The 21,671-nt window shown below is 34.9% G+C and overlaps 1 protein-coding gene across 2 annotated transcripts; it reads right to left on the reverse strand.

The window, feature by feature from the left end:
* Window positions 1-18: 18 nt before the first annotated feature.
* Window positions 19-21,306, reverse strand: LOC132614913 (uncharacterized). 2 transcript variants are annotated; one of them, XM_060329469.1, is made up of 6 exons: window positions 20,766-21,306; window positions 17,872-18,089; window positions 17,622-17,726; window positions 16,609-16,756; window positions 3,954-4,016; window positions 19-899 (listed from the first exon to the last, which is right to left on the reverse strand). In XM_060329469.1, the coding sequence occupies exons 2-6, from the start codon at window positions 18,039-18,041 to the stop codon at window positions 141-143; spliced, it is 1,245 nt and encodes a 414-aa protein (XP_060185452.1). In that variant the 5' UTR covers window positions 18,042-18,089; window positions 20,766-21,306; the 3' UTR covers window positions 19-140. The 2 variants fall into 2 exon arrangements, with proteins under 2 accessions (XP_060185452.1, XP_060185451.1); XM_060329468.1 differs by having other exon boundaries at window positions 3,891-4,016.
* Between the last annotated feature and the right edge of the window lie 365 nt (window positions 21,307-21,671).

Raw genomic sequence — 21,671 nt, forward strand, 5'->3', positions numbered from 1 at the left:
AGAGTCTGAAGGCTGGTCAAATTACCCATTCCAACTGGCATTGAAGTTAGTTGGCCAAGAATGTCAAGATCCAAATGGCGTAAATTAACCAACTTCTTGGTACACTCTGGTAATCTAAAAAAATTAAAACAACTCTCGAGCTATAGTGTTTGTAAATGTCGAAGACTACCTATAGATTCAGGAAGGAGTCTTAGAGGTGTCTCAGAGACATCAAGATAATATAAAGATGACAAATAACTAATAGAATCTGGCAACTCAGATATGTTAGTTCCATGCAAATCCAAGGTTCTCAAGTGTTGTAGCTTGAGGAAGAGATCATAAGGTACTCGCTTGATGGAATCACCATTCTGACAAAACAGTATAAGAGTCTGTAATTTGTTGAATCCTTGGAGAATTTTATAAGTAGCTTGATCAACGTACTCAGAGAGCAACGACAAATGCTGGACCTCTTCAGAAGTATTACTCAATTCAGCTTCTTGTACCCGCAAGTACGGACTTGTGGACACGACGTTATCAACTTTGTACTTCATTCTCCCTCTAGCCATGTCAAATCTAGATTCCAGTATGAACCTCTTCTTAAACATGTCATCAAACTGTTGATTTGCCATAGTCTCCATACTCGGCGCACATTCATGATTAAAAAATCCTTGTGCAACCACTAATTGGATCATTGTATCCTTATCAAATTCGTAATTAGAGGGCAAGAGAGAGCAAAACCAAGTTAAGCGATCAGAAAGCTCCTCCAACTTTGAGATACTGGTCTCGCCAAGTTTTTTGTCCAATTCCTTGTGAGAATGTCTGCTCCTCGGTTCCGATGCCTTAAAATAGTTCCCTCTATTAGTTGTCATTGCCCTAATTACTTTAACAAGCATGTATACTGTTCGAAAAATTCTGGTAATCTGCATTTGAGACACATTTATATCATACAAATTAGTAAGGTAGAATAATAAGACCATTACCAGCAACAAAAATAATGATAATTACTTAATAAAACAATGAAAAACATTTACGACGACACAATACATGTTGCCTGAAGCAACGCGAAAGGAAAACCGTGTAAATTTCGTAAAGCACCGATACTGTTAAGTTGTTTTCACTTAGTGGTGACAGCGAGTTCTTTACTCTTTTTCAACCCCAACCAAGAGCAGCATTATAATTCAAAATGCATTTAGATGAACCAAAAATTCTGTCAATGAGAAAGAGAGAAGTATTTCTTGAGAACGCGCAGTCCAGAAAAAAATAAACTTAGGGGAAACAGGCTGACCAATCTATCTCCCCTCCAAAAACTTGATGTCCAATGGACAAAATCCTCCAGTTCTCAAGCCTAGACAACCAGTTCTCTTAAACTGATTAGTTTACTTCTTCAAAAATATGGTGAAAACAACTGGTTGTTTCTGGTCCTTGAATTAAATTGAGAGTGAAGTGCACTTCACATTTTAAAAGAATATCCAAATGAAACTCCAGCACCAAATATCATCATGTCCTTTTTTTTATTTTTTTTAAACAGTTTCTCTATCACCAAATTACGTAAATCCACAGCTTCTAAAGTTAGGTATTAATTTGGATCATACTGAAGTCAAGCAGTAAAATAAGCCCAACTCGCTTCTTGCAAATAATGACCCCATTTCCAAACCTTTAGGCATATCAAATCTCTTCAATCGAACTAAGGTGCCACTTGGATACAACATCAAAGACTCAATTGTTTGACACAAATGTTAAGTTGTCAAGCCCCAAAATTCTAGAGGTAGTAACACAAAGGTCACCCAACTATGGGTAATTATCTCCCAAAGTCATGTTTCTTTGTTTTGTAACAACAAGGTCACCCAACTTTTCCTATATCATATCAAAAGTCACCCAATAAATATTTGGTCAACAAATATGACATGACATTTACTTTTTTTTTTCTCAGTCCACATGGCAAAAAGATCCGACCCCACCCGACCCAAACACAAACTAATCCTTATTAACCCTATCTTTCTTAATTAAAATAGAGTTTCACTCTCTCTAGGAAAAATTGGCCCATCATTTTATTAAAATTGTGTTGTCTTCTCTTTCCTTCCCTCAGGCAAAGTCCATAAGGATTTTTTTAACGACATTAAGTAAATGTAGGCTTTTTTCAATCTTCACTTAAGTCCCTTGTAATATGTTTCTACTTCCATGTTAGTTTCGGACGGAAGCTATTTAGGAAATATATATACTAAAATATAAACAAAGATACCAATAACAAAACAAGGTTTCTCACATACCTTCCATAACAAAATAACAGGCAGTTTGCAATTGTTCTCTTCATAGCAACTGTCAAATTTTTATTTTTATTTTTTTTGATAATAAAAGGACTTTTATTAAAGCAAACTTACTTAAAACCAGAGGCCCCTTTCAGTACTACATTTACATTAGAACTAGCCTGAGAGTGTGCCATACAACTGCCTCTAAGTTCACTATAACAAAACCTGCAGGAAACATTAATGCTACAGTCTGGATGATTACAAACTAATATTAGGAGACACTGTTGTAGCTGTACACGTAGCTTGTGCCATATGACCAAAAGATTGCACAGAGACTCAACTTATGGAGACACTGCCTTTCATACCAGCGTGATGGAGTGTTGTTACATTTGAGTTTGGGTTTGGATCGGGTCGGGTCTTTTTGCCATGTGGACAGAGAAAAAGAAAAAGAAAAAGTCCATGTAGATTAAATTAGATGTCATGTCATATTTTATTGGTCAAATATTTATTGTGTAACTTTTGATGTGATATAGGGAAAGTTGCGTGATCTTGTTGTTACAAAACAAACAAATATGACTTTGGGAGATAATTACCCACAGTTGGTTGACCTTCTGTGTTACTATCTCCAAAATAAATGTTGCTCAGACTCTTCTAAAATGTTGACGGGTGTGTGTCGGATCCTCCAAAGTAGTGCCTTTTGGGAGAATTCGACATGGGTGTGGCAGTATTTTTGGAGAGTCCAAGCACCATAACCAAAATTTACTGAGAAATCAATGTTCATGTAGTTGGTTCTATTTATGATAGACTACTAAATTTACTTATGTACTTTAAAAGGACTCAAAAATAGAACTACCTCCATCGCATTTTAATTAACTTTCTTATCCTTTCATCTGTTCCAAAAGTATGACCTATCTTGGCAAACGTTTTAACCTCCGACAGTTCAAATAAATAAAAATTCATGGTACTTTATATTATCACAAGTTTGATATGACATCCTTTCAACTAAATTTCTTTACTTATTTTCATATTTCAAATTATTATGTTAAACTATTCTTTGCCACACTCAGTATAATGATCAATTCAAACCACTGATTTATCTGCTTCTGTTGCAAATCAAGCTGCAGAAAAGAGTAATGACTTAATTTTCTTGATCAAGATAATACAAAGGTAAAATAATTTTTTTTTTCTCTGAGCTATTTCTCTGTTTCAAGTTACATATTGTAATTTACTTTTCTTTTAAGAAGGATTAGTGGTGGTAAAAATCTAAATTACTTTGAAGTACATATTGTTCATACTCCTATACATGTTGTAATTTTCTTCTCTTTTAAGAAGGGTTAGCAATAGTAAAATATAAATTACTAAGTATTATTCATACTCCTATATATATCATATGAAAAAAGTCAAAGCTTATGTTGAAGATGCGATAAATAAAAATTGAGGCTAATGCTTAAGTCATATATTACCGGGACAAAATTCACAATTTATCAGTAATTTAGGGACCAAAAGTGATATTATACCTTAAAGAAGGTTTTTCTTGCTCAATTCCTTACTTCTCTGTTTCTGTTTATTCTGATAGAGTACTGCTGCGGTCAAATACAGTCAAAGAGCAAATGGTACAATAATATCCTAAAATGTACTAATAGCATAGACCAGAACTGATTTTACCTTCATTTTATTCAAATTTTGATGTGTACCCCTCTGATTCTCCATAAATATCAAGAAGCATACCTCCTTCAGCTGTTTTCTTTCTTTAGTTAGCAAAATCTCCTCTTCTTTCAGCTCAACTGATGTCTGCCAACCACAGTAATGGGTGAGAAATGAGAATGAAAGAAAAATAAGTAGCATAAGAATTCAGATTTTAATGATATATTCTACTAGAAGTACTCATTGTATTCATGGAAATTGGAAATCACACATTTTTTAGACGGTCACTCCACCAACGTACCTCACTCAATAAGTCTCTCAACTTTATTTTGTAACTCAAAAGTGACTCAATTAAAAATAGTTCACTCAGAAAGTTACTCAACTATTATTATTTCATTTAAAAAATCACCCAACCTATTCAAGTAATTTTTTTATTAAATTTTCCTGACATGAAAATTTAATTTAAAGCCAATTTTTTAAGAAATAAAAAGATAGTCATTTTAACCATTTTATTGACCCGACCCATTAAAAATATATTGACCCAGAGCAAATGGATACAATTTACATAAATTGACAAAAAAATTATTGGAAATCAATATATTAATTCTACGAAAAAAATTGGTACATCGAATGCTCCTTTGGGATCGAGAGAGTCGAATTTAGTTAGAAAGCGCCACGAGCCAACGGTATACAACTTACATAGATTGACAAATCAGTGTTGCAAGAAAGTTTGTGAATTAAAATATTGATTTTTCAATATATTTTGTGTCAATTTATGTAAGTTGTATCGGTTGACTCTTGCCCAATAAGTTTTAGCGGGTCGGGTCAATAAAATGGTCAAAATGGGTATCTTTTTATTTCATAAAAAAATTGACTTTAAATTCAAATTCCATTTCAACAAAATTTAATGAAAAGGTCACTTAAATAGGTTGGGTGATTTTGTAAGTGAAATACCAACAGTTGAGTGACTTTTGGGTTAGAAAACAAAGTTGAATGAACTACCCTTAGTTGAGTGACTTTTGGGTTAGAAAACAAAGTTAAGTGACTTCTGAGTGAATTACCCTTAGTTGAGTGATCATCTGAGATATTATCTCCCGGAATCGAGACTGATGTTTAGTTAAAATTCAAAGATGATTCGACCTAAAAATTACAAAAACTTTCAGGAATCCGATGTTAGATTATATGGCCCAAAATGGTAATATATGGGTTCTGTATATTTACAAAACAACCACCAAATGTATGGGTCCTGTATAACTTAAATATATATATATATATATATATGCAACTTAGTACAACAACATACCCAGTAAAATCCCACAATGTGGGGTCTGGGGAGGGTAAAGTGTACGCAGACCTTACCCCTACTTATGCAGGTAGGGAGGCTATTTTCGAAAGACCCTCGGTTCAAGAGAAAGCATGGAAAAAAAGATTAGATAAGAACAAGCAATTTGCCTACAGATAAAGCAAAATCAATTCATTATACAATAAAAATAGATGCTTATACCAAATCAAATATTTTAAACTTCATAATACATTAAAATGATAATATACATTACTAAAGAAAAAAAAAATGGGAATATACATTACTAAATCATTATTAATTAAGGAATAAAATGTGTATACAGAACTTGTATCTTATATTCATTAGTTTAGTGTAAATATTGAGTGTAAGTATATTTTATGATGGTACTTAAACAAATGATATAAATTCTCATAGATTACAGCGACCAGCACTATCACACATGCTATTCTCATAATGCTATGCTTAAAAATTAGTCTACTCGATTTGCCCGAATTCCACCACTTTTACTGCTCCTGAATATGATTAGCCCACAAGATCTTGAAAGAATAAAGCAAGGGATACCAAAGGCTAAAAGATATAAAAGATATATACTCCAGCGACTACGAAAACAAGCTGTCTAGGAATAGGAATTACGGCCTTTATTTAATCCCTAATTTTTCATATGAAAAAAATACTAAAAATTTTAAAAAGAAAACTTTTTTACATCTTCGGAGTTTTGCATTGTTGAATAGTACTAGGAATATATGTAGGCGTATAGGAAGGTTGTGTTTACACTGTCACCCTAAACCCATAGCAAAGCGCAAATACAAAGTGCCAATAATAGTCACAGACATTTGTCCTAGCCTAGAAATATGTCACATGAAACATTAACTAGGACCAGTTGTTCTTTGCCTTTTTTTTTTTTCTTTCCTTAAATTGGGGGCAAGAAAGAAGAAATGGGGGAGGGGATTACAAGGTGAGGAATCGAATCCTCACCGACAAGGTGAAAGTTCAATTAGCCAATCAACTAAGCTATCCCTTTCTTTGTCTCGAAATGTTCGCTCAAATGGATTTAATTTGTGGATGCATAGCTGTCGCCAAGGACACAATACCTAAGTTACTCGGACTCTCCTAAAATGTCATCGGGTGCTTGTTGGATCCTTCAAATGTAGTGTATTTTGGGAGGATCTGACACGGGTACGACAACCCTTTCGAAGAGTCCGAGTAACTTAGCAAAATACCAATATATATATATATACTCACTCTTGTCTCAAAATGTATCGCGTTTCACTTTAAAAGAGTCAAACTAAATAAATTTTGGCCAATATTTTAATATATACTCCCTCTATCCCAATTTATGTGATAGACTTTCTTTTTTAGTGTGTCCTAAAAAGAATGATACATTTCTATTTTTAGAAATAACTTAACTTAAAACTTCTCATTTTACCCTCAATGAAATGATTTAGAGCCACACAAATATCTATTTTTCTTGTTTTAGATAATAAGTTTCAAAAGTCTTCTTTTCTTTCTTAAACTCCGTGCCTAGGCAAACTATATCACATAAATTGGGATGGAGGGAGTATATTTTCAGCAAGAATTGCAAATTATAGTACTTTTAGTATACTTTTAAATTTTAAATATTAAATTAATCTTAAACTCCATACACAATCAATTAGTACAAGATGAAGTGACAATATCTTAAAAGGTAGATAAAGTAATGCCTGTTATGAAATATAGAATGGATGTCCACTACACAAATATAATGCCTCTTCCATTATCTTCCACCATATTAATGGTTCTTCCATTATCTTCCACCATATTAATGGTTCTTCCATTATCTCATATATTGAATGCATATGTAGCACTATAAATAGAGGCATAAGTTTTCATATGTAATATACTTGAAACACATTTTGGAAGAATAATAAAATCTCTCCTCTTTGTCACTCTATGTTTATAGTTTTCATCCTTTAATATTATTACTCTTTTAGCTTCATTTTATAACACGTTATCAGCATGAGACTCTGCCGTTCCGAGCAAATACTTTAAAAGCCTCGAAGGTATTGACTTTCTATTTCCCTTTACTAATGACAAATCTTACTAAACGTGAATTTGTAGCCTTAGATATATCCGGCAATAGCTATATGTCTTGGATTCTTGATGCCGAAATTCACCTTAATGTGATGGGTCTGGCAGACACCATCAAAGATAAAAATGAGGCATCAAACCAAGACCGTGCCAAGGCAATGATATTCCTTCGCCATCACCTTGATGAGGACTTGAAAATGGAATATCTCACTGTTAAAGATCCTCTTACTCTGTGGAATAATTTAAAAGATAGATATGACCTCCTGAAGATGGTCATACTTCTACAAGCACGTTTTGATTGGCTCCATTTAAGGCTACAAGATTTTAAATCTATTAAAGCATATAATTCTGCCCTGTTTAAAATTATTTCTCAATTGAAATTATGTGGTGAAAATATCACTGATCGTGATATGCTGGAGAAAACATTCTCCACTTTTCCTGCCTCGAGTATGCTCCTGCAGCAGCAATACCGAGAAATGAAGTTCAAGAAATATTCTGATCTAATCGCACATCTTCTAGTGGCTGAACAACATAATGAATTATTAATGAAAAATCATGAAAGCCGACCCACTGGTACTGCCCCATTCCCTGAAGTGAATGAGGCAAATTTTCGCCATTCTAGGCGTGGAAGAGGTCGTGGCCCCAGTCGTGGTCATGGTCGTGGTCAAGGAAAATTTTTTAATCATGATTCTCGTCTTGCACCAAATAATACCCTTCACCACCAGCAGTGTAAAAGGAAGGATGAAAAGTATGAAACTGGGCAAAAGAAAAATTCAGAAAATAAATGCTTCCGATGTGGAGGAAAGGGGCACTGGTCACGTACCTGTCGTACGCCAAAGCACCTAATTGTGTTGTATCAAGCCTCTCTCAAAAGGGCAGAAAAGGATGCCGAAGCAAATTTTATTTCTGAAGATAATGTTGAGCCCATGCATCTAGATGTGGCAGATTTCTTTGAACTCCCTGAAGGAAAAATAGATCATTTGATCGGCGATGGATCTGTAAAAACTTAGATATTTCATACGTGTCGTTTGTATGTGGTTATGTTTCCATGTTTATGTAATAAAATGTGTGTAATGCTTTGCCTAATCATAATATCTACTTCGATATTCACTTTATCTATTATTTCATTTTGAAGAATCTATGGAAATTCCTCAAATTTTATTTGGATCAATGACCAATCATGAAGATATTTGTGTAATTGATAGTGGAACAACACATGCCATATTCAAAGATGAGAAATACTTTTCTCACTTGCGTAGAAAAAGGGGAAATATTAATACAATTTCTGGCAATTCGAAATTGATTGAAGGCTCCGGAAGAGCTACTATATTTCTGACTAAGGGGACGAAACTTGTTATAGAAGATGCATTATTCTCTTCTAAATCCCCAAGAAACTTGTTAAGTTTCAAAGATATCCGTCGTAATGGATATCACGCTGAGACATTAAACGAAATAAATGATGAATATTTTTCCATTACAAAGAATGTCTCCGGCCAAAAATATGTTTTGGAGAAATTGCCAACTTTGTCTTCTGGTCTGTATTATGCAAAAATTAGTACAATTGAAGCACACTCGTTCGTAAACCAGAAGTTTAATGATTCAAGTACTTTTGTGCTTTGGCATGACCGAATAGGTCACCCTGGATCAATAATGATGAGACGAATTATTGAAAATTCAAATGGGCATCCACTTAAGAACCTGAAGATTCTTGAAAGTGGTGAATTTTCATGTGCTGCTTGTTATCAGGGTAAGTTGATAGCTAAGCCATCACCAATGAAAGTTGACATTGAATCCCCTGCTTTTCTAGAACGTTTACATGGGGATATATGTGGACCTATTCATCCACCTTGTGGGTCATTCAGATATTTTATGGTCCTAATAGACGCATCTTCAAGATGGTCTCATGTGTGCCTCCTATCGTCTCGAAACCTGGCGTTTGCGAAATTATTGGCACAAATAATACGCTTAAGGGCACAGTGTCCGGATTATCCCATTAAGGCTATACGCCTCGATAATGCCGGAGAATTTACGTCTCAATCTTTTGATGATTATTGTTTATCAGTTGGGATAAAAGTTGAACATCCTGTAGCACATGTTCATACCCAAAATGGCCTTGCTGAGCCATTTATTAAACGACTACAATTGATAGCAAGACCACTACTTATGAAAACACGGTTGCCACTACCGCCTGGGGACATGCTATCTTACATGCAACATCTCTTATTCGTCTCAGACCGATTCATTATAATAAATACTCCCCGTCACAATTAGTATTTGGTCATGAACCAAATATTGCTCATCTCCGAATCTTTGGCTGTGCTGTATATGTGCCTGTAGCACCACCACAGCGTACTAAGATGGGCCCCCAAAGAAGGTTAGGTATATATGTTGGGTTTGAATCACCCTCTATTATTCGCTATCTTGAGGCATTGACGGGAGATTTATTCACTGCCCAATTTGCAGATTGTCGATTTGATGAAACAAATTTTCCACAATTAGGGGGAAAGAGAAAAGAAATCAAAAGAGAAATTGTGTGGAAAGTTCCATCACTGTCTCATTTTGATCCACGTGCCCCCATATGTGAACAGGAGATCCAGAAGATCATTCATTTGCAAAAAATAACAAATCAAATGCCAGACGCATTTACTGATTTGAAAAGGATAACTAAGTCACATATCCCTGCAGAGAATGTGCCTATCCGAATTGATGTCTCAAAGGGAAAATCTACTAGTGTCATAGCCTCTGAATCTCATGCACGCCTGAAGCGTGGTAGGCCATTGGGTTCTAAGGATAAAAATCCTAGAAAACGAAACACGAAAAATGATCAAAATGACACTATGAAAAAATATCATGAAGATATTCAAGATCTGACTAATCCTGATACTCCTGAAGATATTAGGGAACCCGAGACTCAAGTAAATAAAGAACTATCATTGAGTTCTTCTGGTGATGGGATAAATATGAATCGATCGAAGATTACGGTGGATAATGTTTTTGCATATAATGTTGCACTAAATATTATGAAAGACATTGACGATCAGGAACCCCAATCTGTCGAAGAATGTCGACGAAGATATGATTGGCCAAAATGGCAAAAGGCAGTTCAATCAGAATTGAATTCACTTGCCAAACGTGAGGTTTTTGGACCTGTAGTCCAAACGCCTAATGGTGTAAAACCAATTGGCCATAAATGGGTTTTTGTGTAAAAAAGGAATGAGAGAAATGAAATTGTGAGATACAAGGCACGCCTTGTTGCACAAGGATTCTCTCAACGACCCGGTATCGACTATGAAGAAACATATTCACCCGTTATGGATGGCATAACATTTCGATATCTCATCAGTTTAGCTGTACATGAAAACCTTGAAATACATCTGATGGATGTGGTTACAGCTTACCTTTATGGCTCACTTGATAATGAAGTCTATATGAAAATTCCTGAAGGATTTAAAATGCCTGAAGCAATTAACTCAAAGTCTCGGGAGATGTATTCAATCAGATTACAAAGATCGTTGTATGGTCTAAAACAATCAGGGCGCATGTGGTACAATCGCCTCAGTGAATACTTGGTAAAAGAAGGTTATATAAATGATGCCATTTGTCCATGTGTTTTTATTAAGAAAACAAAATCAGAGTTCATTATAATCACTGTTTATGTTGATGACATAAACCTAATTGGAACTCCAGAAGAGCTCCAAAAGGCGATTGAATATTTAAAGAAAGAATTTGAGATGAAAGATCTGGAAAAAGCAAAACTTTGTCTTGGTTTGCAGATTGAACATTTGACAGATGGGATCTTTATCCATCAATCTGCTTATACCGAAAAGGTTTTAAAACGATTTTACATGGACAATGCGCATCCTTTAAGTACTCCAATGATTGTTCGCTCACTTGAAGTGAGTAAAGATCCGTTCCGACCTCAAGAATAAAATGAAGAGCTTCTTGGTCCTGAAGTACCATATCTTAGTGCAATTGGTGCACTTATGTATCTTGCTAACGCTACAAGACCTGACATAGCGTTCTCTGTTAATTTGCTAGCAAGATATAGCTCTTCTCCTACACGAAGACATTGGAACGGAGTTAAGCATATATTGCGATATCTGAAGGGAACTAGCGATATGGGTCTGTTTTATACTAACAAAGGTAGTACAGATCTTGTTGGTTATGCAGATGCAGGTTATTTATCTGATCCACATAGAGCTCGATCTCAAACAGGCTATCTGTTTACATGCGGAGGTACTGCTATATCATGGCGATCCACAAAGCAATCCATTGTTGCTACTTCTTCGAATCATGCTGAGATAATAGCTATTCATGAAGCAAGCAGAGAATGTGTGTGGTTGAGATCAGTGATACATTTCATCAAAGAAAGATGTGGCTTGAAGTGTGATACAAAATTACCCACAGTATTATATGAAGATAATGTTGCATGCATAGCTCAATTAAAAGGAGGATTTATAAAAGGAGATAGAACGAAGCACATTTCACCAAAGTTATTTTTCACACATGATCTCCAGAAGAAAGGTGATATTGATGTGCAACAAATTCGTTCAAGTGACAATCCTGCAGATTTGTTCACCAAATCTTTGCCAACTTCAACTCTTGAGAAGATGATATTCAAGATTGGAATGCGAAGACTCCGACATCTGAATATTGGTCTTCGTCAGGGGGAGTGAAATACGCGTTGTACTCTTTTTTCCTTAACCAAGTTTTGTCCCATTGGGTTTTCTTGGTATGATTTTTAATGAGGCAGCTCTCAAAGCATATTACTAAATATGTGTACTCTTTTTCTTTCATTGAGGCTTTTTCCCACAGGGTTTTTCCTAATAAGGTTTTTAACGATACACATCATCTATGGACATCCAAGGGGGAGTGTTATGAAATATAGAATGGATGTCCACTACACAAATATAATGTCTCTTCCATTATCTTCCACCATATTAATGGTTCTTCCATTATCTCATATATTGAATGCATATGTAGCACTATAAATAGAGGCATAAGTTTTCATATGTAATGTACTTGAAACACATTTTGGAAGAATAATAAAATCTCTCCTCTTTGTCACTCTATGTTTATAGTTTTCATCTTTTAATATTATTACTCTTTTAGCTTCATTTTATAACAATGCCTCAATTTAGAGATACTATTTTGCACTAGTCACAAAGCACTGACTAATGTCTAGTATTGGTTGCTTAATAAATTGTTCGCTCTGGGTTGACCGTAGTGCATGTCAAAGAAAAGGTCTGAAAGTCATTGATCAGCACAAAGAAAAAGAACAAACATTTATCAGAGAATTGGTTGATGGCTCCATTCTTTTAAAAAGGAGCAGAAGGGGAAAAGGAAGTGAAAGCCAGCAAGTTAAGATTGGCCATATTTTGTAATTTTTCATGCCTTCTATAATTAATTGGTTAGTAAACTCAATTTTAGTTCTATTCCTTCTAGTTCCATTTGTACTTGTAATATTTGCCTGTTGAAAGACAAACTAGATTTCCCTTTTCTACAAGTCAAATTGCCTCTAAAAGGATATTTGAGTTAGTTCACATAGACACTTGGGGACCATACAAGATACCTACTTACAATAGGTATAAATATTTCCTTACTCTTGTTGATGATTTTAGTAGGAGGACTTGGACCTTTTTATTAACTGTGAAAAGTAACGCTTTCTCGGTTTAAAGGATTTCTTAATCATGGCATAAAGGCAATTCAATGTTAAGGTGCAAAAGATAAGTCTGACAATGCTTTGGAATTGGGAAAAGGTTTACAAGAAGCTGAAGTTCTCAAGGTATCATCATCAAACTTCTAGTGTTGCAACCCCTCAACAAAATAGAATTGTTGAGAGGAAGCATAGACACTTGTTGGAGATTGCAAGGGCTCTATTGTTTCAGTCTAAACTACCTAAAAGCTATTGGGGAGAGTGTCTTGACTGCTACTTACTTGATTAATAGAATTCCTTCCAGGGTTCTTAAAGGAAAAAGTCCATATCAAATCATGTTTGGGAAATCACCAGATTATAAATTTGTAAGGGTTTTTAGTTGTTTATGCTATGCTTCCACATTAAAAGGAAACAGGAGCAAGTTTGACCCAAGAGCAACATGTATCTTTTTAGGTTATCCTATAGCACAAAAGGCGTACAAATTACTTGAGATTGCAGCTAAGAAAGTGTCTGTCTCAAAGGATGTGCATTTCTTTGAGAATATCTTTTCCTTTTTCTGAATCCCATTTAGATTTTCAACCCATCTTTCCCATTCCTATTATTTTTATATCGACAGATATTGTACCATCATCCACACAACCCACACAAGATGATTTCATTTCCCAGCATTCATCACCAGCACCTAGTCACTCCATCTATCTCCTTCACCATCGCCTTCTGTTCCTAATCTCACTTCTTCACCAATTTCACCATACTCTCCTATTCATAGTCCTACCAACCTACCAGCAGCCATACAGGACACCAGGAAATCCAACAGGACACATAAAAGACCATCTTATCTAGATGATTTTATCTGCAATCATGTGTATTTATCCAATGTTTCAAATGCTTGTTTTAATCAACCTGTACGACCTTCAACTTTTCTTTTGGAGCTCTATCATTACAGAATCAACAGTTGGTAGGCTCCATCAATACAGTTAAAGAACCTACAAGTTTCAAACAAGCTTCTTCGGATCCTAACTGGCAGATGACCATGAATAAGGAGATTGCAGCACTGGAGGAAGATCAAACATGGGAGGTGATGCTTTTGCCTAATGGATGCAAAGCTTTACCTTGTAAATGGGTGTACAAAGTCAAGCAACACGTTGTTGGTACCACTGAAAGGTACAAAGCAAGACTTGTTTGTAGAGGACATATTCAAAGAGAAGGAATAGATTACGATTGAGACATTTTCTCCTGTAGTTAAAATGACAACAATCAGGTGTCTTTAACTGTTGCAATGAAAAAGGGGTTGGCCTATTTTCAACTTGATGTGAACAATGCATTCCTTCATGGAGATCTTCAAAGAAGAAGAATACATGAAGTTTCCATCAGGAATGCTTGCCCCCTAGTCCTAATCATGTTTCTAAACTTAAGAAGTCTTTGGAGCCGTTTGGACATAATTTGAAATCATGATATGAACTTAGTGATTTGAAATCATGATGATTTGAAGTTGAAGTTTGTGACATGATTTGAAATCATGATATGAACTTAGTGATTTGAAATCATGATGATTTGATGTTGAAGTTTGTTTGGACATGGAATTTGGATTCCTTAAGTTGTATTTTTCTCATATACATAAAAACCCCACAAGTTGTGAAGAACATCAAAACTTTCTCAATTCTTATATAATCTTACCAAATGAGCAAATCATAGTTCATAACAAAATTAATACGCTATTAGAAGGCCTTTTTGAAAAATACAACATCAAGCGATCGAAATTTAGTTCAATACAAATAAAAGTTGAACATGAGTTGTATAAGTAAATGCAGTTGGTAAATGGTTGGTAAGAGTAAATTTGTTATAAATATACCACTAGCTTGCAGATCTTTTACTATTTGATATAAATGGTTGGTAAACACGGTTGGTAAATATATCTACCAACTTATGAATCTTTTTTTACAAAATATAAATTTACGGGTCAAGTTTTACATTTTAAAAAAAATTGAAACCATGATTTGGAATCCCAAATCATGCCTTTTTAGATGATTTGGGATTTGAAATCATGATATGAAGTTGAAGTTGAAATTTTGTGCAAATTACATAAACAAACGCTGATTTGAAATCACGATATGAAATCATGATTTCATATCGCATGTCCAAACGCCTACTTTATATGGGCTCAAACAAGCTTCAAGGCAATGGTATGCCAAACTTGCTGGAGCACTGAGTTTTAAAGGGTACTCCTCCTCCTTAAATGATTATTTTTTGCTTTTTAAAAGGACATGGCAGTTGATTTCTGTTATTGCAGTTTATTTGATGACATTTTGTTCACTGGAAATGATCCTACTGAATTTGAGGCTATTATGTTGTTTCTGAATACTGAATTAAGAATCAACGGCCTAGGGAAATTGTATTATTTTCTAGGCATGGAGGTTTTGAGGGAAAAAGATGGTTGCATTGTCAGTCAGAGAAATTTTGCACTGGAATTACTAGAGGAGTTTGATTGCAGCAATTCGCCTATGGTTTCTTCCGCACTTGACCCTTCTTCAAAACTCACAATCTCTTCAGGACCATTACTTACTGATCCAACCATTTATCGAAGGTTAATTGGGAAGCTTAATTACCTCACCCACACAAGGTCGGATTTATCATTTGCTGTACTTACTCTGAGTTAGTACATGCAACAACCTTGTATGGGTCATTTCAATGCAGCACTAAGGGTTCTTCGATATTCGCGTATCCATCCAGGTCAAGGTTTCTTTTTTAATACAGATCCTTCCTTATCTCTTATAGCTTTTTGCGATGCCGACTGGGCATCATGCAGAGATACAAGAAGGTCAGTGAGTGGGTTCTTTATCAGCCTAGGTGGCGCACCTATCTCCTGGAAATCTAAAAGGCAAGCGTCGATTTCACTTTCATCAGCTGAATCAGAAAGTCTATGAGAAAAGTTACAGCTGAATCCAAGTTGGGGGTCGTTTCTCTCCCCTCCACCTTGAAGGGGGTGTTGAGAACAAGAATCGAGCTCGAGCTGGTTTGATTGCAAGAAAGAAAGAAGAAGAAGAAGAAGAAGAAGAAGAAGAAGACTATGTCAAAACTAAAGAGTCTGTTTTGGGCGGTTTGGAGAATTGGGCTCAAACTCAATCTCACACATTTAAAATGAAACAGTAACATTGCAGTATATTCAGAAGCAGAAGCAATCAGCCCAATATCAGAATGCAGCCAACATTCCATCTTAACCATACAAATTTGACAAAACAATACAAGCCACATGATCAACTATACTTTATCAACAAGTACACCTCGACAATGTCACTTTCAGTTTACATTGTAAAGAAATAAAATTAGTTATAGCCTAGCCAGTAGAAATTAGACAAAATTGTATAGGTTTAAATATTATTGTTTTATTCATTCTAGTATTTTTCAATACAATACAGAAAATTTTCACCATATTTTCTTTCAAAAAGTAATTACGACTAGATAGGTTTTAAGGATTGAACAATCTTCGTGTTGAAATCCTATAAATGCATCATTTAGGCATGAAAATTGCTAGACCATGGCTGTCTAGCCATGTCACTTGCCTGCAATGACGCGACCTAGTTTGTAAAGTATCTAAACCCTAGAGCAGATAAGCATTGAATCAACTGCGAAGTTGCAAAAGACGTAGGTGTAAACGATATTATACCGAGCACATTAACCCATCAATATTCAAAAAAGAAACAAAAAATGAAAACCTTCTGATAACTAGATTCCAAATGTCTGCCGCAACTATGCCTTCCCCTGTAAGTGACCTCGAATGTGGAAGGATCATCTTCAGATCTTTGCACCAACTTTGTGGCCAAACAGCCTCTAGTATGTCTATAGATACATCTGTAATATGATCTGCATAGTATAAACAAAATGATGTTTCATGAAATAAGTGTAGGACGTACAAATAACATGACGTGATGCATACGTTAGAGGAGTTAATTTATGAAGAATTTAAAGTTAGGAACATGCTTACTATCAATCAATTATTTGATACAGTTCACTGAAACTTTTCATACTCCCTCCATTCCAAAATAAGTCATTTTTAAGACTTTTTTTTAAATCCAAAATAAGTGAATTGTTCAAAGTCCAAGAGATCATTAATTTATTTTTTCTTCTCTTACTTTTTCCATATCGCAACACTCACTATTTCAATCTTTAAGAAAAGTTTGGAGAAAGACATAAGGTAATTTAGTCAAATGATCATTTCATTAATGCTATTAATTAGATTTCTTAAGGGGTGTGTCACACCCAAAAATTCAATTATATTGGAATGGAGGGAGTACTTCCAATAATTGTAAAATGAGCAACAACGACTAATTTTAATCAAATTTTGTTCCATTGAAACATTTGTGAACTTGCAGTATGAGACACAAAAATGCGCCACACAGAGTCTGAAGGTTCGTTTGATGTCATCCTCCCTCCATCTCAGATTATCTGTCATGATCTCTTTTACACAGCCCTTAAGAAACATTAATTAGGCGGAGGTTTTTACCTATTTTATCCTTCATTGGTATTTGAACAATCATTACATCACCCCACAATTGAGGTGTCTGTAGTCTTCAAGAACGATAACTACTAAGGTAAAATGAAAAAAAAAAATAGTTAATTTTGTTTGAACTTCTAAAGTGACAAATAATTTAAAACAACTACTTTTAGAAATAACGATAGATAATTTGAGATGGACGAAGTATAAAGTTATGATTGAAAATTTTGGTACCTTGGGTACTTGGATCCAAGAATTTCTTTACTTCCGTATTTTTTCCAAGCAAAGCCATCATCAGGGTCTTCCAAACCAGTCCCGTGCAACCGAATCACTTCTACACTGATCAACAATAGAATAGGAAAAAAAATAAAATGGTAAGCACAAAACTATAGAGCTGATACTTGATGAGCAAATGCCTGGAAAAGAAAATAAAGTTAAGAGCACCAAATAATTAAAAATTTCACTTGGAAAGACAATTGAGAACCTCTCTGGGACCTTTTTTTGAGGATATTTCGATCTCACTACAGATTCAGATGATTCAGATGGTAATGTTGATATGCATGCATGAAGCTCCCGAAAGTGTCTCATCATTGCAATGGAGCATATCTCCTTCCTGCCTCCCCTTTTTTTTCCCCCTGCCAATGTTTTATGCATTGGACTAGATGAAAAAACTGATCTAATGCCCTCCACAGTACTCTGTTTCTGCATATATAAAGAAATTCGGGTACCTGAGTTTATGTGTACATGTAGGGACAAATGTCGCCTACAGACTACCCTGTGAACTATTAGAGGTGTGCACAAACTAACCTAGACAACGCAGAAGTAAAAAATAATATGAAAAAAAAAAATAGAAGGTATTGTTGGATTTCAACATTTAACTTAGGAATCTAAATTAATCAGTGTTTTAAAAGGCAGTTTCAGGATTCGCTCCGAGGCTCGCCCTAGGGCGAGACGCTGGCAAAACGCCCCGAGGCTCACGTTCGGGGCTTAGTTCCTGTGAGGCTTATGCCCTAAGCGCCTGACTGTACGTCCTAAACCCGCCTAACGCCCAAACCTCGGGGCTCGCCTAATAGTTCTCACACAAATTATATGTTAAATTTCTTAATTAAAATCGCTGACCCTTATAATTCTTTAACAAATGAATGATACTTTATAATTTTTCATCTAGATAAATAAGAATATTGGATGTAACTCAAATAACAAGTCGTAGTATTCCATATTTACTATTTGAGAATATTGTGAGGGTGAATATCACTTAAAATTTCTTTTAAAAATACTATAGTCGATTTGTACATTTTTACTTGTCATTGGTCTTTTGTCTTACGTATCAAATTTATCATATTTTATTATTTCGCTATTTGAAAGTAATTTTAATTTTATTCATGAAGAAGTTACGTTTTAATTATAATACTGATAAAGTTTATTGATATAAAATGAACAGTATGATAGTAATATTGTTTTAAGAAATTGTAATTTTTTCATTGTTTGAAAGCTAAGATGTTAGAGTTGATATGCATTCCACTTTTAAAATTATGTTATATATAATTACAAGTTGTAAGCAGGGGTGACTAGAGGGTGAGGCTAGTAAAGCTTTTGCTTTAGGCCCCAAAAGATTTTACCGATGAATTTTATGATTTAAATTTCTCTTAAATAATGTTGAAGATTGTAAAAAGAAGTATAAAACATAGAGTATAACAAAAGAAAGAAAAAACATTATCTATGTATTAAGAGCAATCTTCTCATAATTTGAACTAAACTACAAAAATCTCCATATTATTAAATAAAGTTTTTACAATAACATCCTAGGTAATGTCTTTAAAACACATGCCTAATATCTTATTGCAGGGGCGGACCCAGCCCTTCGGTTGTGGGTTCGGCCGAACCCAGTAGCTTTTGTTCGAACCATATATCTGTATTAAAATTTTTGTCAAATATGTACAAATTATTAATTAAGAACCTAGTAACTTTAAAGAATTAGAAACCCGAACCCACAAGCTTCGGATCTTGGCTCCGCCTCTATCTTATTGACTTGAATTGATCCTCACTAATATAAATACTAATGTTACTATATGAAGTAAAAGACAACAAGTATGAAAAATAAAAAAAGGCAACACTAATTGTTTTTTATGTAATTTTACCTACTTAAAAATATTTATTGTAATTATATTATTTTATGAAATACAAAAAATTAAATATCAATGGGGCTTACGCCTCGCCGAGGCAAATATAAAACGCTCCGCCTTACGCCCTTGCCTTTTAAAACACTGATCTAAATGCGAGCTACATGATTCATTCCAGCGGCAATGTTCAAGTTAGCCAGGTGAAAAAGAATATAACTTTAACCTTGTGATAGAGGAGTAAATTGGGCATGGAAAAGTGATTTTGAGAGAAGGACCATCACTGTAGGGAGCACAAGGATAGTACATTTCACCAATCAGTTCTGTTGAAGTGTGTGACTATCTCATCTAGATTTTTATTGTTCGAGAGTACACTTTACTTAATCATATTCTCAACCTCGTTGCTCCGACTCTTCAAAAATGTCGACGGGTGCAAGTCAGATCCTCCAAAAGTGTATTTTTCGAGGATCCGACTCGGGTGCGGCAACATTTCTGAAGAGTCCAAGAAACATAGTTCTCAAGACGCACCCTCACGTGCGGGCCTGATTCTTTTTCACGGGCCAAACACGTGTTTTGCTGTGATTCCATGTCGAAATGTGTGACATCTTATCTAAAAGCATAAGATGTTGAGAGAGCACACTTTTACTTAATCATATTCTTAACCCCCTCTTTGGATGGTTATTTCCCGAAGTTCATTATTGTATTGTTTTCTATGAAATCATTTTTTTTCCATTGTTCTTAAAATTATGTTGTATGGTATTGCAAACTTGTTGTAATTTCATGGTTATATAACCATGAAAAACTCAATTTTTGTAACCACAGATTTGGTGGTTTTTGCGTGGTTACATATTTCATTTCCCCATTATAGCTCCACCCCCACCCACCACCCACCACCCCACCCCACCACACCACACCACCACCCACTACCCACACCCCACAACCACTTATCCACTACCTACTTATTTTTTAAAGTTCCTATTTTATTCTTTACCTTAGTTTTATTAGTTATATATATATATATATATATATATATATATATAACTAGACAAACCAGACAATAAAAATGTTGCACAGCAAACGATACAATCCATCCAAATATTGTATTCATTATTACAATACAATACCATACTGTACATTATGAAACCATGGGTAACGACCACCCAAACAGAGGCTAAGAGTTCCTATATACACATCAATCTTGACTATTTCTTAAAGGGTAGATTTCATAATAGAGAGAGCCAATTAAAACCTTTTGGTTTACCTAAGCCGTTTCAATTTCGTGTGCTCTGCTGCGCTTGACTCCACTAAGAGTTGATACTGCCGTGCTGAAATTATCTATAGCCAGAGCCCGATGGAATAATGACGTCGAGAAAGCTGTATTCCGAGTTGCTATTGTCGTCTCGGAACCTGTATTCTGAGTTATTTCCTTCACGAAATCATCTGTACTCTGAGTTGCTATTTTCTTCACGAAATCATCTGTATTCTCATCCATAGTGTCATGACAATCATCGACATATTCGTAATCAGGGGACTCCGCCATTGTTGCAGGTGCAGCAAAATCAGCAAACATAATTAAGCTGAGCACTAGAGAGATGCTTCCTTTTTTTTTATACCTTTACTCTCCTGTTCTTTAGAAATCATCAAAAACGGAGGAGAAGGAGGAGGAGGAGATTAGGGTTACATGTAAAATGGACAAACAACCAATAGCTTCTCCGTTGACTCCCCATACAGATCTCAGACTTCAGAGTCTCCCTTGGGTTCGTTTGGTTCACAAATAATGTTTTCCAAATTATAGAAATAATTGATAAGTCATCTTTATTTGTTTTATTAATAAAATTTTATGATATACTGAGCCCTCAAATTTGGCCTAAGCTGATAAGTATACCCTTCAACTTTTGATGTGTACAAATAGGCACATCAATTTATCTCTATTTTGTCCGTTGAACACTCAAACTTACAAAATGATACACAACAGCATTTATGTTTATGTGTCCAATTTTATACTAGTTGAGGTGCCTACTTGTGTACACCCAAAATTAAAGGGCATATTTGCCAACTGAGGTCAAATTTGAGGGTCTGTTTATGTATCATGCCAAATTTTATCCATTATCTCACAAAAATAATTTCCATATAAAGAGCACAGAAAATGATACAAATAGTCTCCAAG

Source organism: Lycium barbarum, chromosome 10 (genome assembly GCF_019175385.1).
Source record: "Lycium barbarum isolate Lr01 chromosome 10, ASM1917538v2, whole genome shotgun sequence".
Classification (NCBI taxonomy): domain Eukaryota; kingdom Viridiplantae; phylum Streptophyta; class Magnoliopsida; order Solanales; family Solanaceae; genus Lycium; species Lycium barbarum.

Excerpts from the sequence above, each read along its gene's own strand:
- LOC132614913 (XM_060329468.1), bottom strand. The coding sequence starts at position 18,041 with ATGCATAAAACATTGGCAGGGGGAAAAAAAAGGGGAGGCAGGAAGGAG. Across the intron at positions 4,017-16,608 it reads TGGAATCTAGTTATCAGAAG|ACATCAGTTGAGCTGAAAGA; the intron begins GTTTTCATTTTT and ends TGTGGTTGGCAG. Across the intron at positions 900-3,890 it reads AAAATTTGAATAAAATGAAG|ATTACCAGAATTTTTCGAAC; the intron begins GTAAAATCAGTT and ends TCTCAAATGCAG.